Source organism: Schistocerca cancellata, chromosome 3 (genome assembly GCF_023864275.1).
Source record: "Schistocerca cancellata isolate TAMUIC-IGC-003103 chromosome 3, iqSchCanc2.1, whole genome shotgun sequence".
Lineage (NCBI taxonomy): Eukaryota > Metazoa > Arthropoda > Insecta > Orthoptera > Acrididae > Schistocerca > Schistocerca cancellata.
The window spans coordinates 253,667,122-253,681,378 of NC_064628.1; the positions used below are offsets into that span (position 1 = coordinate 253,667,122).

A 14,257-nucleotide genomic window follows, 5' to 3' on the forward strand; every position below is an offset into this window, starting at 1 on the left:
GACATGCCTGTGTATAAAGTACACCAACCACAAGTAACACTGTCTTGTGCCGTAGCTGTTTTGTAGTTGCGACCACATACGTATTCCTTCGTCATTGCTTCAGCCAAACAGTGATAAAGCGTTTGTCTTACATACAAACGAGTGGCAGTAACATAAAATAAACAGCAAACTAGGTGACAAAAAATTAACAATACATGCAAGAAAATGACCCATATTACAAACTAGCAGCACAGTATCATAATGAGGTAGTCTACAAGAGAAATTAGTAATCAAATGAGCAATTGGTTAGGATATGATGCAGCTGCACTGTTTAATGCTTCAAGTAGGTCATTATTGTAGGATAGCACTTTTTCATGGCAGCAGAGTGATATAATGAAAGTTTATTTCATTATTATTTAACTAAAGGTGCTTTAGCTCATATTATGTACATTTATTAAATCATCGTTTTATTAAATGGAGATTAAACTGTGATTTTGCTCGTACATGTTTATCTCAGTAAGATAAAAAAGACAGATATTCTTTACATATGTGCAAAGTACACCGCACGCCCATTGTGTTATGAAGAATGACACATCTGCTTGAGGGTTAAGACAGAAAAACAAAAATACCTACAACAGCTACAGAGGATAATTTTCCATGCTCTTTATGTATAATGTTCAAGTGGCAGTCAGTGTATCCGAATATTATTCGTAACTACACTTTACCCAAATCATAGTTACAGAAATGCAAATAAAACTCATTGGCCTTTATTAGTTATTTATACTCCCAGTCACTGCAGTGGCAGCCAGCACCACTGTGTCTTTGAAGGGTGAGTGTTCCTGGTGCCAGTCACCTCAAGGACACATTGCCTGAGCAAATACATTCTGCCTGTTACTAGTCTAATGGAGAATTGGCAATCTTATAGAATATTTTTGGCAACCATGTAATTGTTGATTTACTTCCTGGTTTGGTAGAGAATTATCCTGGTAAATTCATTTGATATTTTCTTGTAATTTAGGTTAAATATTCTGAATTATCCTCATGTGAGGGATGACCCAGATGTAGTAGATTTATGATTTAGAGTCCAGGAAGCTCATTCCAACAGAAATTGCAGCTTAGTTTGTTATTTGCGCTGTACAATTTCTGTCATTGTCATCATTGTGACAACAAGAAACAGTGATGCACATAATTACCATACCAGAAAGGAAAATGACATTCATTGCTCCACATTAAGGTTGTCTTTAGCACAGAAATGGTGCACAATGCCACAAGTAAAACTTTTGATAATTTACCCAGTGATATAAAATGTCTGACAGACAGCAAAGTGAAATTTGAAAACAAACTGAAAAAATTTGTTCTTGACGACTACTCCTCTCCCACAGAAGAATTTTTGTTAATGTAATGCATAAAAGGTGGTGGATCTGAATTACTAACACATAGCTTTGGATTTAATTTTAAAAAAATCCTAGTAATTGTTCAGCATGTGGCCATATTTACAAATTAACTTGCAATGTGAATGTAAAATGACTCATTCTACATCATTATGATTTATTGTGCAGAGGATCCATGGAACACAAAACTATTTAACTAATAAGGCAGCCCTGTTTGACACAATTGTACAATAGCTTAGTCATAAAGTGTTTGCCCTTCAAGCAGAAGGATGTGTTAGTTTTCAGTTCTAATCTTGCTGGAGATTTTTACCCCTTATGTGAAAGAGCCACTAGCAGGCAGATCAACAATCAGTATAGAAATCCTAAGACAACTTCTTTCCCGCAAGTTTCATCATGACCTTGCTTCTGTGTCCTGTAGATCTAAAGCTGAAAAACTTACAGAATTCCACACTTATTTGTGCCTCCTTTTTTTCTGTTTTTGCCAATTGTATTGATTTAATTGTGGTACTGAATTATTTGTTAACTGAATTTTGTTATGTATTACCCTCAGTGCTACATTTGCTTACCTTTGTGGTAGTCCTGTATAGCGCATTTCAGTATGACTGTGTGCCGAATGTAGAGACAGATGGTTTTGAAGCTGAAAGTGCATATTATTTTGTTAATCCGTGACAATGTGGAATAGTTTGTTTGATTAAAAAATACTTTTTTGATAATGTTATCATGATAATTAGTAATTCATTTGTATTAGTGCAGTGCACACTAAACCGCAGTTTTTTGTTAGCTTATTGAATACAGCAAATAGATTGGGCAGATAAATGAATCAGCATCAATATAGTCCCCCACATTATGTAAAACAGTTTCACAGTATTTGGACTGTTTTTCGGCTTCACACCTTTGGACAGTATACTGGTAGCACTTCATCACCTTGCATGTTGTGCTGTATTTAACAGAGAGTATAACGGAGCAGCGCAGCATAACGATGAGGCAGGGGTCTTGTAAATTATGTCACTGACTGTACATGGTGAACAACCCAGTCATTTCACTAAATAAATGTGTTTCAAATGCTGGTATGCGATTAATACTAGTGGGAAAAGCTCATTTTTCATTTGTCAGAGGAGAAGCAGCATGTTGGCCATCAGATTTGTAAGGGTAATTATTACAGTAGTTTTATGCCAACTAAAACCTTTTTAATCTGAAAACTCATTGCACTGGGACACAAAGGTTAAATAGGAGGAACACCTTAAAGAAGTTGTATTCACAAGATTGGGGAAAATGCATGTAATTGCTTAGTATTCAGACATAGTGATGATCAGAAAGTGGAAGGACAGGCAGAGAGGTTATAACATCTCCACAGAATATCTTAATGCTGTGACACAAGTGCCAAATTCCTGCCTGCAAATGATCTCAAAACCACTGACAATTGTACAATAGACCACTGTGTAAAACTAAGGACAAGATAAATAATGTAGTGTAAAATATTAACAACTTGGTGAAAATGGATGAAAGTGCAGGAGCATGTTGCCAGAGGTCTTCCAGTCAAGCATAGAAAGCTGGACATCATGTAGTATGAGGTCAGGGTGACTATAGCTCAAAATGGAGCTGGCCCCACAACAACAGACAGTTGAAGGAACAGGAAAAGAGCGTGTCAGTCATCAAGCAGTTTTGCGCTATGATGGTGTGATTCATTAAAACAGGGCCCAGAGCCATCATTTGGATTGGATGACTTCACTTGGGGAAGAATCATTGGGAAACTGGAAGAAAATTTAAGTGTGATGAATGTAGCCCACTGGTCGATATTAGCGTGACCCTGTACTCCACCCCCACGTATATCATTTCAGGAGTACATTATGCCCCGGCTTCATTGTTATGGATTACAGTGCGCAACCACGTCAAACGCTGCAGGTAGAGCAGCACTTGGAACAGAGAAAATTCAGTGAATGAACTTGCCTGCCCATTCCCTCAACTTAAATCCCATCAGGAATGTATGGGTTGTGTTGGGGAGACATATTATTGCAGCATGTCCACATACACCAATGACCATCTAGCAGTTGTCAGCCATGCTGGCAGAGAAATGGAACACTCTACTACAAAGAACTCCTGACCTACCTTGTAGCCAGTATGAGACCATGTTCGGGGGCATGCCTTGCCGTCCATGGTGATCACCCGCCCAGTTACCATTGTAATGTCATCATCAGTTGCAGTGAATTCAGTTTCTTTGAATAAAAGTGTCATTTCTGGTTGTCTCATTACGTATTTCTTGCAGATATCTTCTGTACTATACTACAGCATTTCCTCCTATGCATGGGACTAAGTTTCATTGAGCTATGTTACATGGCAGTGATACATCATGCAAAAGTTGCTTTCATCCTTAACCTTTGCCAACCAATGTGTAACTTGTATATCTCAGGCACTAATAGGCAGGACCAGATGCCGTCATATTATTTGTGTGAATGGAAGATGGTTCATGTAATTGACATGCTACTTTCAAATTTGCTTTACCTGTACAATAAATACTCAGTGAGTTAGGTGGCACTGTATGAATATAGAATCAAAATAATAAAGGGAGTATTTCACGAGATAAGAGGAGGAGGCCTCATACGTGTAAGAAAACATACATTGTGTAATGCGGGAACCAGCTGATGGGAAAAGGCAATTCAGGATGAAGAGATACGCTGAACAGAGAATGTCCAAACAATTATGTTTGAACTGGAGTACCGTTGCACATGATTAGCAAACATTTTCTTTCATAACGAGAATTTTTACTATTTCCAGAGATACTTTCCCCCATATGTTTAATGTCTTAAATATTTTTATTTAATGTTTTATACATGTTTTAGTGCTTTAGAAGCCTAAACTTGACCACTCTTCAAAGGTGCACAATTATCCATTGTTTGAAAGAAAGCTTACAACACTTACAGGCTTTATTCGCACACTCCCAGTGCGGCTGATATTTCTGTGTATGATTGCATGTAGTACACCCTCATGTGCGTATATTATTTTAGCTGTCTTTATTATTTAAATACAGAACATCAACTTCAAGATTTTGCTTGTGTCTGATTTCAGCTCATAGCTCAAGGAAACTTACAGGTTTCCTCTTTGTGGGGTAGTGGCTTGTACTGATGCCTACAGTGCACATGGAAGAAAATATGTTTTTGCTGTTACATATTATGAAATGTTCACACTGTGTATACATATTAGTGCTGATACTGGCATTATATTCCATATATCGCCAGCTCATTAGTGTGTCATTTTAACAGCTGCTGCATTGCCTAAAGATTTTTTCCACATCATTCATGGCCTATGGCTACTTTCTTTTTTCTCATTCAGCAGGTCTCATAAATTTTCAGGTAGTGGGGAAGATTCCATTTATTTCTTTTCTTACAAAGCTGTCAACTCAGACTGGTCTATGTGTGTAATGAGGTTATGTGGATACGTTTTTCAATAAAATGGAAGCTCTCTCCCTCTCACTGGTGATCAAAAATTTGGAAATACAATCTTCACAGTTGGGAGTGTTTTATTGCGCATTTTCTCATTTATGCTTGTGATGTCCCTTTGATGGCTTTCTGTTTGTCAAGTTGTATGCCAGAGTGACATTCCGTGAGAAATCTCCAATGAGAAAATGGGCCTAACAAAGACTGTGTGCTCACAGCTTCACAATATTTGGTGGCTTTTTTCCCACAAGAAATCTTCTGCAAACAGTCTGGAAATTTGACACCCTTTTGATGAAGAACTTTTTAACCAAGTCTTAACTGCTTGCAGAGGAACAACAATGCATTATACAGATGGTCAAGCTCCACCAGTTCACACCTGAAAAACTGCAGGTGTTAATCTGTCACTTGAAGAGCAAATATGAGCAATTTGGAAAATAGAATTTGTGCTGCTCACACTGGGTCTCTATTTATAAAGATCAGGTGCTACACATTAATGTGATTGTGTGTATATCAAATAGTTAGTTGACTTAACCATACTGCTTGGCTTTGAGCAGTCCAGTTCAGCATCCCATGAAGAAATTAGAATACGTGTACTAGCATTGCTTTTCACAATATATATAAATGACCTAGTAGATAGTGTCGGAAGTTCCATGCGGCTTTTCGCGGATGATGCTGTAGTATACAGAGAAGATGCAGCATTAGAAAATTGTAGCGAAATGCAGGAAGATCTGCAGCGGATAGGCACTTGGTGCAGGGAGTGGCAACTGACCCTTAACATAGACAAATGTAATGTATTGAGAATACATAGAAAGAAGGATCCTTTATTGTATGATTATATGATAGCGGAACAAACACTGGTAGGAGTTACTTCTGTAAAATATCTGGGAGTATGCGTGCGGAACGATTTGAAGTGGAATGATCATATAAAATTAATTGTTGGTAAGGCGGGTACCAGGTTGAGATTCATTGGGAGAGTCCTTAGAAAATGTAGTCCATCAACAAAGGAGGTGGCTTACAAAACACTCGTTCGACCTATACTTGAGTATTGCTCATCAGTGTGGGATCCGTACCAGATCGAGTTGACGGAGGAGATAGAGAAGATCCAAAGAAGAGCGGCGCGTTTCGTCACAGGGTTATTTGGTAACCGTGATAGCGTTACGGAGATGTTTAACAAACTCAACTGGCAGACTCTGCAAGAGAGGCGCTCTGCATCGCTGTGTAGCTTGCTCGCCAGGTTTCGAGAGGGTGCGTTTCTGGATGAGGTATCGAATATATTGCTTCCCCCTACTTATACCTCCCGAGGAGATCACGAATGTGAAATTAGAGAGATTAGAGCGCGCACAGAGGCTTTCAGACAGTCGTTCTTCTCGCGAACCATACGCGACTGGGACAGGAAAGGGAGGTAATGACAGTGGCACGTAAAGTGCCCTCCGCCACACACCCTTGGGTGGCTTGCGGAGTATAAATGTAGATGTAGATGTAGATGTAGAAGCTTCAGTCATCATGTAGACCCTCTGCAGAGCAACATGGAGCAGTTCAAAAAGGGCTTGAAGACCACACAAGTAAAAATTGAGAAATTTGAGATTTATATGTTTGAACAGGATCATAGAAGACAGTAACAGAAGCTTGACAATGGTGGGAATACAGCTAATTCAACCACATATCCCCATGGACAGTTAGTCACTACATAAATGGGCTCATGTTGTATACATAAATTGTTCTTGTAGCTAGAAGCAGCTCATACATAATCAATTTCAATGAGAAATTGCTGGAGATGGACAGTAATACTCCATTCATCATCCACTCTACTACCAGAACGCTTCTTGCATAGTTCAGTCATATAATTTTCACTTCCCTTCATTCTTATTACTATCCGACTTCTTGTAAGGACACTCTAATCTTTCACTGTTAGCCTATGATCCAAATCCATATCCCTGTCTGGTTAATCTTTGCAATCCAATCTTTAATTTCTGATTGCTTGTCTTCCCAGGATATAGTCCATCTAATAACTTCCTCACTGTAACTAGTTGAAAATTATTGCATCATTCTAAAAGCAGCACTGCTGCCTCCCCCTCCCCGTTGCCCCCTCCCTGTACAATAATTCTGCTTTCTTTGCTATATTTCACCATAGTCTTTCAAGCTGCCAAGATATTTAGAACATAATCCACTTTCTCATAATTACTTTATTGTCTACATCATTCCCCATATTTACGTTGTGTTTGTTTTATCTCTGAGAAGAATTATTTGTCCGTTGAGCTGTTCAGGTGTTACTTTGCGACCTACATTCCTTTTCATAATGATGTAAAAATTCGTTGTACCATTCAGGCATTTGGTATTACCCTATAGTCACCTGAGGAGAAGTATTTTGGCATTTGTCTGTTACACTTCTCTAACCCCTAATTAGTGTTCCTTCAGTTTCTATAAACCTCTCTCACCAAATTTTAAAATTTCTTGCGTGTTCTAATATAGTTCTCATTCATCTAGTGTTAATCCGCAATCTACGTTAATGTAAACCGTAGCTAATACAATACATATTTGATAAATTTGGTAAGATATTTTGATAATGTTTGTTGTTTGGTACAGGTATACTTGAATTTCGCCGAGGTGGCACAAGGCCGTACATAAAGAGTGCAGGTGCAGATCGTAAACCTCCACGCATCCAGCAACAGTTGTACATGCCTCCAGCTCAGCGAAAGTGACTGGAGGCTTAAAGCCTCTTCCAGGACTTCTGTCTTTCGCTTTTAACTTTGTAACTCAACATCTGTATGTAAAGAATGTATTGGAAGATAGGCGTGATTAATAATTGGCTAACCATGGTTGTGTAAGCATCATACCATAAATCATGTACCTATAGGGTACTACTACTAAAATCTAGACAGAATCATTTTTAAACTTATCAAAGTGGAACATGAAATGTGCCAATATATTTTTATGTTAAAACTCATTTCTTTGAACCCATATTGTGTGTTGTTACTATGGAAACTAACTTTTATGTCATCTGTAAAAGAAGCTTTTAATTGCTCTTGAAGAGAGATTTTTGGAAAAGAACATTCTTCTAATTAAGGAATGTGGTGTTTGTGTAGTATTGTATGTAACAGTAATAATGTTGTAATTTTGTTTCTGTATGAGTAAATTGTTGCCCATAAAAATATTTTGAAGCTACCATTATTTAATGGCTGCAGTATAGGTAAATATGATTTTAGTTATGTCCGTTAATGTTGGAAAGTTACAATTCACTGATACATTTGTAGACTCAAATAAATATTTTCAAGTAACCTGCACTGGAGATCTGTGCAGAATCAAAATTAATTTCAAGACTATGCAAATTTTTGTTTTTGACTTTAAAAAATAAATGATTGTTAGTTATGTTACAGCTGAGAATAATACATTGGCTGTGAGGAATGTTTCTTGTACATGATTTTACGTCTTAGCAGTGAGTGAGAAGTATTGGCCTTAACTTCCACAGGAAAAGCTAATGGTTGTATTTTTCATGGCAATACATGATTAAGGCAGCTTTTCTTTTGTATTTCATGAAAAAATATGGTTTTCAGTTTCAGGTGTTTTGTGTTTCATTCAGAAAAATGCCCATAGCATGTTGGCATTAAGAAACATTCCAAAAGTTCTTTGTGTGAATGATTCTGCAGTAAAAAGGGAAACTAGGTAGAGGAGAGAGCTCGGCAAAAATTCTTTTGTAAAGTTATTTCAGGTCTGTGACATAATTCTGCACATTGAAAGTTTGTATGTAATATCTCTCTCTCTCTCTCTCTCTCTCTCTCTCACACACACACACACACACACACACACACACACATTTATAATAATTGAATTAATTACAAAAAATAGTTAAATGTATGTATTCTTCTAGATGACATTATGTTATTACATGGCAGTTTTGTATTGTCTTAAACATGTGTAGCCATGAAATTTAACTTTTGAGATACTTGAGTATTGGAATGTAGAGCTGTTTACCTGAATTCTGAAAACGTTCCTCCAGTTTATGGAGAAACAATACGAAAGATTTTAATGGAAGTCAAGTATCATCCCTATTGAAATATGTTTCTGTCACATATGAAAATGTTACAAACAGTCACATTTGTCAGATTATCTATTTGACTGTCTTTTACAAAGTTATATAATGATGTTTCAAGTGTAAACAGAGCAGTTAAACCATTTTGTGTTGAAGTTACAGAGGTGAAAGTGTCAAACAGTGGAGGAGAGCTTGCACTAGTGTTTAATAATACCTGAAGTTGCAGGATATTGTTCCTTGCTGTATGTTGGCTGAGTGTTTAATTGGTAATTCTTGTTCTAAATGAAATATTTGAGTTCTCATTTAAATTTCAGAGCAATTCTAACAGCTAAAGCAAAAATACAGCTGACGATATTTGTTGTTGTTTTATATTATGTTAAAAAAGAAATGAGATTATGTATAATTAGTTTTTTAGTATTTAATACAGTATTTATTTCTTACTCAGAATAAATTATTTATTTTGTAAAAAAGAGTACCATCCTTGTTGTATCAGTATGGTATGCAAAGTATGACAATAACTGTCAGAAACTTTCAGTTGTTCTGAAGCAGTTTCTTGGTGCAACGCAAATTATTATGCAGTTTAAATTGCTTTAATTGGTTGTACTCATTTATGGTAATGGGGAAGGAGGAAGAACATAAGGACTGACATTGGCAATTATTACTTTGTGTAAAACGGGCGGAAAACCTTTTTCTTTTTGTTCATTATAGGATGAAATTAATTTTCCATGCTTATTTATGGATGACCTCACTTTCACAATTAATTGTAACATCACAGGACCTCATAGAGGGGGAACTATATGGCTGAAAGTATTGAATCCTGCTTCTCACTTTAAAGGAAGGAAAATAGTTATCACATCTAATAGAATGATACCCGGCGAAATGAGCAAAGCACTTAAATGGTGAAACTAACCTTTCAGCTGATGGCTACTTCATTCTTAGACAGAAAATTGTCAGTGAGTATAAGATGATTTCACACACAGAATTGATTTGTGTCTTTTGGCTATCAGTTTCGGCATACATTTGAAAGTATGCCTATACTATGATCTTTCTTACGTAAATATGATTGCAGGAATATTTGCATTAGTATTATATTCTTCGCTATCCATTTGAAAACATTTATACGAAGTACTAATTTGCATGTTTCAGTGATATATGGGAAGAGTTGTAACATTAATTTGTTCCATTATTTTTGCCTTATGTCTAGCTTGAGATGACAACATAAGTTGCTTTCTTCTTTGATGTATTACAAATATTAAATCCTCTGTACAGCAATGAAATACAAGAATCGTTGCAGCTTTTTGAAAAGATCGTCCTTATTTCACAGTGATATTCACGGTGATATTTATATACTCACTTAAGCAAATGCTTCATTTCCACTTGGTTGTAAATATACTTTATATCTTATTAGCACAGTTTGCTTTGTATAGGGATTTCATACAATTTCCTACTTGGAGGGTAATTTAGCATGTCTTATCACCACTTACAGTTGCTTTTCCAAATTGTACCTTTTGATGATGACAATGATGATCATGATCATGATCATCATCATCAATAATAACACTCATTGCATCAACCACAGACTGAAAACTTTTCTTGTTCACTGTCTCCTTCATGTTATACTAACAAAAAAAATACAGATCAGTTTAATCCATAGTGTGCAGAAACCAGCCCTCTTCAATTGAGGCATGAAAAATCTGCCATTGGCATGCATGTTTCACTTAAAAAAGTGTGTGACATGCCTTGTTGTTGTCTTCTGTGAAAAGTGTGTGACATGCCTTGTTGTCGTCTTCTATGTATTCAGTTCGTGAATGATCATAGGAATTTATGCAAAACTGTTATCTTTGATTAATTTTATTACGTGAAAGTATGTGGATTTGAAATGATCAGTGTAACAGCACAACAAACATGTTCAATGGCTGTTTCCTGTAAGTGCATCTTGCTGCGCTGATAACTTTGTTCAGCAGACAAGTTACTGGAATAATTATCAGAGTGCTTCACTCATTTGTCACAAAACATCTCATTTAACATATACCACAGAATATATTGCTTTCTGCGCCTTCCATGCTTTTTAAGTTGTTATTGCCTCCATTTCCAACAAAATATTTGGCAAATATATACATAGCACACATCAGGTGTTGTGTGTTATTAGATCATAAATTAAGCACTGATAGAGAAGCAGCATTAATTACAAGAACCATTTGTGACTACTGGGCATCTAAAGATTTCTTCCATGGTAAGCTTGTAATTGTAATTGTTGAGTGCACTTTGGACAAACATTACTTGCTCCTTGCAGACGTGGCTCTCATCTGTGCATTGTATTTGCACTTCTGTCTTCAAATCTGATGGGATGCTAAATTATTAGTAAAATTGTCAACTGGTGAAGTTTCTTCTATGTAATTAAAGTTTTATCATCGTAAATGATGAGTCATAATACATCTCAAAGTTTCTGAACTTCCATTGTTCCTTTTTTTAGTATTATTTTGTGTGTTTATGTATGACATATGGCTTCGGTGGTTTGTCATTTCTTCTTTGGAAAAAAAAAAAGTGTGACCAAAAGTCTTTCACAGTTTTTATTCTGTATGGTAATTTAAGTGGTTTTCCTATAAATAATAAACAGAAATTTTACTCTCACTAAAATAAACAAAAGAGAAACTGGTAATGGAACCTGTAGGATAGAAGGAAAGATACCAGCAATTTCACTGGAAGTGAAATGGTACATAGTGAACAAAGCACGCAGTAGAGGATGTGATGGCCATTAAAAGCAGCAAATGGTATGTGTATATGCCATATCAGTCTCCCTCTCTACCAACTTTGTTGTTTCAGAGTTTTATCTGATGGGCTCTATTCGCCACTTACACTTCACTCATGATAATACCTTAATTTTATAAAAAATTGATTCCATTTGACCATCAGTAAGACATTATGATGTACTATCTCATTTCTACCTTGTGAACAGACGAAAGGCATCTATTCTGTATAAACATCACATACTATATATAGTATGATAAAATTACTTGTAAGTTGACATCTGTCATTTGCCATTACAGTGTTATCACATTGATTGCCACGTCATTAAAGGCGAAATGCACAAACAGGGCAAATCACTTCACAAGAGCAGTTATTTACTCAGAGCAGTGTAGTGTTGGAAGGGGCTGCTGTGATGTGTGAAGAGACCACGAAATGCTCTGTCTACAGTTGATTTTAAGTGACCAATGACTGAAATGCGGCGGATGATGTGTTTTATAGCCCAGAATTTACAGTCATGTCCTAACTTAACCACAGTCTCATGATGTGCAATGTAACTCAGAAAATGGCGATCATCAAACTGTAGCAGAACTAGTAATCACTCTCGCTTTACTCACAGCAATTAAAGCTAACCTCTGCAAGCAATATCAAGTCAGAAAAATTTCAGTTTCAGCATTAAAAGCAAACTGTAATTTCAAGTTTTCATTGTTTACCTGAATTTATCCACACACTGCTACACGAGCTGACACTTTATTGACCATTGAAAAGTTCTGGTTGGCACTCAGTTACTGAGGTTGTAAGCACATTCCAAACAAAACAAAATAAAAAGATAGGTAGAAAAAAATTAGAGCAAGTAAAAATGACAGTGCAATGATGAAAATTACATGGCAAAGAATTTGAAATTTTAAAAGAAGTCAAACCAATTAACTGAATAAAAATAACAGTCAGTGTCATTTTGATAAAGACTGTAAATTAAAAATTTGAAAGCATTGACAAGATATGAACCCATGATCTGCTGCATGTCAGGAATGTACTTTAACCACTATGCCTCACAGTGATGATTTGTTGCCTCCAAAATGTTAGGTCTCATGCAACGCAGCATGAAGCTTATAATATAGGCCGATCTCTGTGATTATTATTATTATTATTATACAAAAGGATAAAGTATTGTCTGGTCAGCGATGTGTATGGAGAGAGAGAGAGAGAGAGAGAGTGAGTGAGTGAGTGAATGTGTGTGTGTGTGTGTGTAGGCCAGACAGGAATTGGAAATGGGCTTACCATTTGTTGTGGTAGTTTGGCAACAGTGAACATTTTAGGCGTGTTGTTGAGCATCTGATCAGAGGAAACTGGCTCCAACATCTGAAGTGTCAACCAACAAGCAATTTTAATCAGGCTATAATTTCCTTTGAATTATGTGAACTGTGAACAGTGCAATGTATGTTTTTAATGAAGATTTTGTTTACAGCATATTAATAATTTGTCAGGACCAAATATATGTGCCAAAATTAGTAAAATACCATCCACTTTACATAACATAAAACATGTCAAATCTGAAAACAGTTTTACTGTAATTTGTTTTTTAATTTGTATGTAAAGGAAGAGTGAGAGGCATCTGTGATGTGTTAAGGCAGCTGTGGTGAATGCTACACTTTAAATAAAATTTTGAAGTTTGTAATGTAATTGCCACTTTCACTTCTGACTCACTAGAGCTGAATTACACCCTTCAGTCCCCATAAAAAATGATTGTAGTTGTCAAAGGCATCTTTTGAATACTGGTGGGCAGTGGCATCAGTATTTTAAAACTACTACTTCAAATTGTGGAAAGCCCAGCTTGGAATAACAGTAATATGGAATGGACAGACTGTGACTCACCACATAGAGGAGGCATTGAGTTGCAGACAGGCATAAAGAAAAGACTCTTAAAATATTAAGCTTTTAGACAATGTCCTTCTTTCAGAATTTTGTGTGCGTGTTCAGAAGGACTTTGTCCAAAAGCTTAATATTTTAGCAATCTTTTTCTTTATGCCTGTCTGTGACACAATGTCTTGTCTGTGTGATGAGTAACAATCTATCCTGTACATACTGTTATTAAAATGACTTCATCAGATATATATACATACAAAATATGCTTTTCAGATTTGTTGCAGTGAGAAAATGAACTGTCGTGAAGAAACAGATCAGTAAGTGCATAATTTTTGAGATTTGGGTATTACCAGATTGAGAATACAGCAACAGTTCCTATTTTGTTATCCAATAAAAAAAGTAGGTATAGTATTGTATTTGAAGGCATGTTGTTTGTATTGTAACCAACTTGGGGGAGTCAGCATGAGAGGCTTTTTGGCAATTCTGCATGTTGAAGACTGAACTCAGTAACTGTTCTCTGTACAAATTTGCAAGTTATATATAACATCTCATCAGTTTTTGTCCATGTTTTACAAGCAGGTGATAGTGCATGCTATATACCATGAAGATAATGTGGGTGGCCATTGTCAGGAGCTCAGTGTATTCACAAATCATTGACAGAAAAATGTTTTAAAAGTAGTGTGGTTGCATAGCACGTGAAACTGTTTTAAGTTCAGCGTACTTGCAGGAGCATGCATGGTTTTCAAAATGAGTGTTGTAAAGAATAATGTATCTTTCTGGTGTATAACAATAATGGAAATTCCTAGATGGAGCAATATGTA

At 36.2% G+C, this 14,257-nt stretch overlaps 1 protein-coding gene across 1 annotated transcript in view; it reads left to right on the top strand.

Moving 5' to 3' along the window:
- The window catches only part of LOC126174901 (tudor domain-containing protein 3), a 162,231-nt gene extending 149,830 nt beyond the window's left edge, over nt 1–12,401 (top strand). The window contains exon 13 of the mRNA XM_049921324.1: nt 7,385–12,401. Within this exon, the coding sequence (XP_049777281.1) occupies nt 7,385–7,500 (116 nt within the window). The 3' untranslated portion in view covers nt 7,501–12,401. The remainder of the gene's footprint in view (nt 1–7,384) is intronic.
- Nucleotides 12,402–14,257: the final 1,856 nt, after the last annotated feature.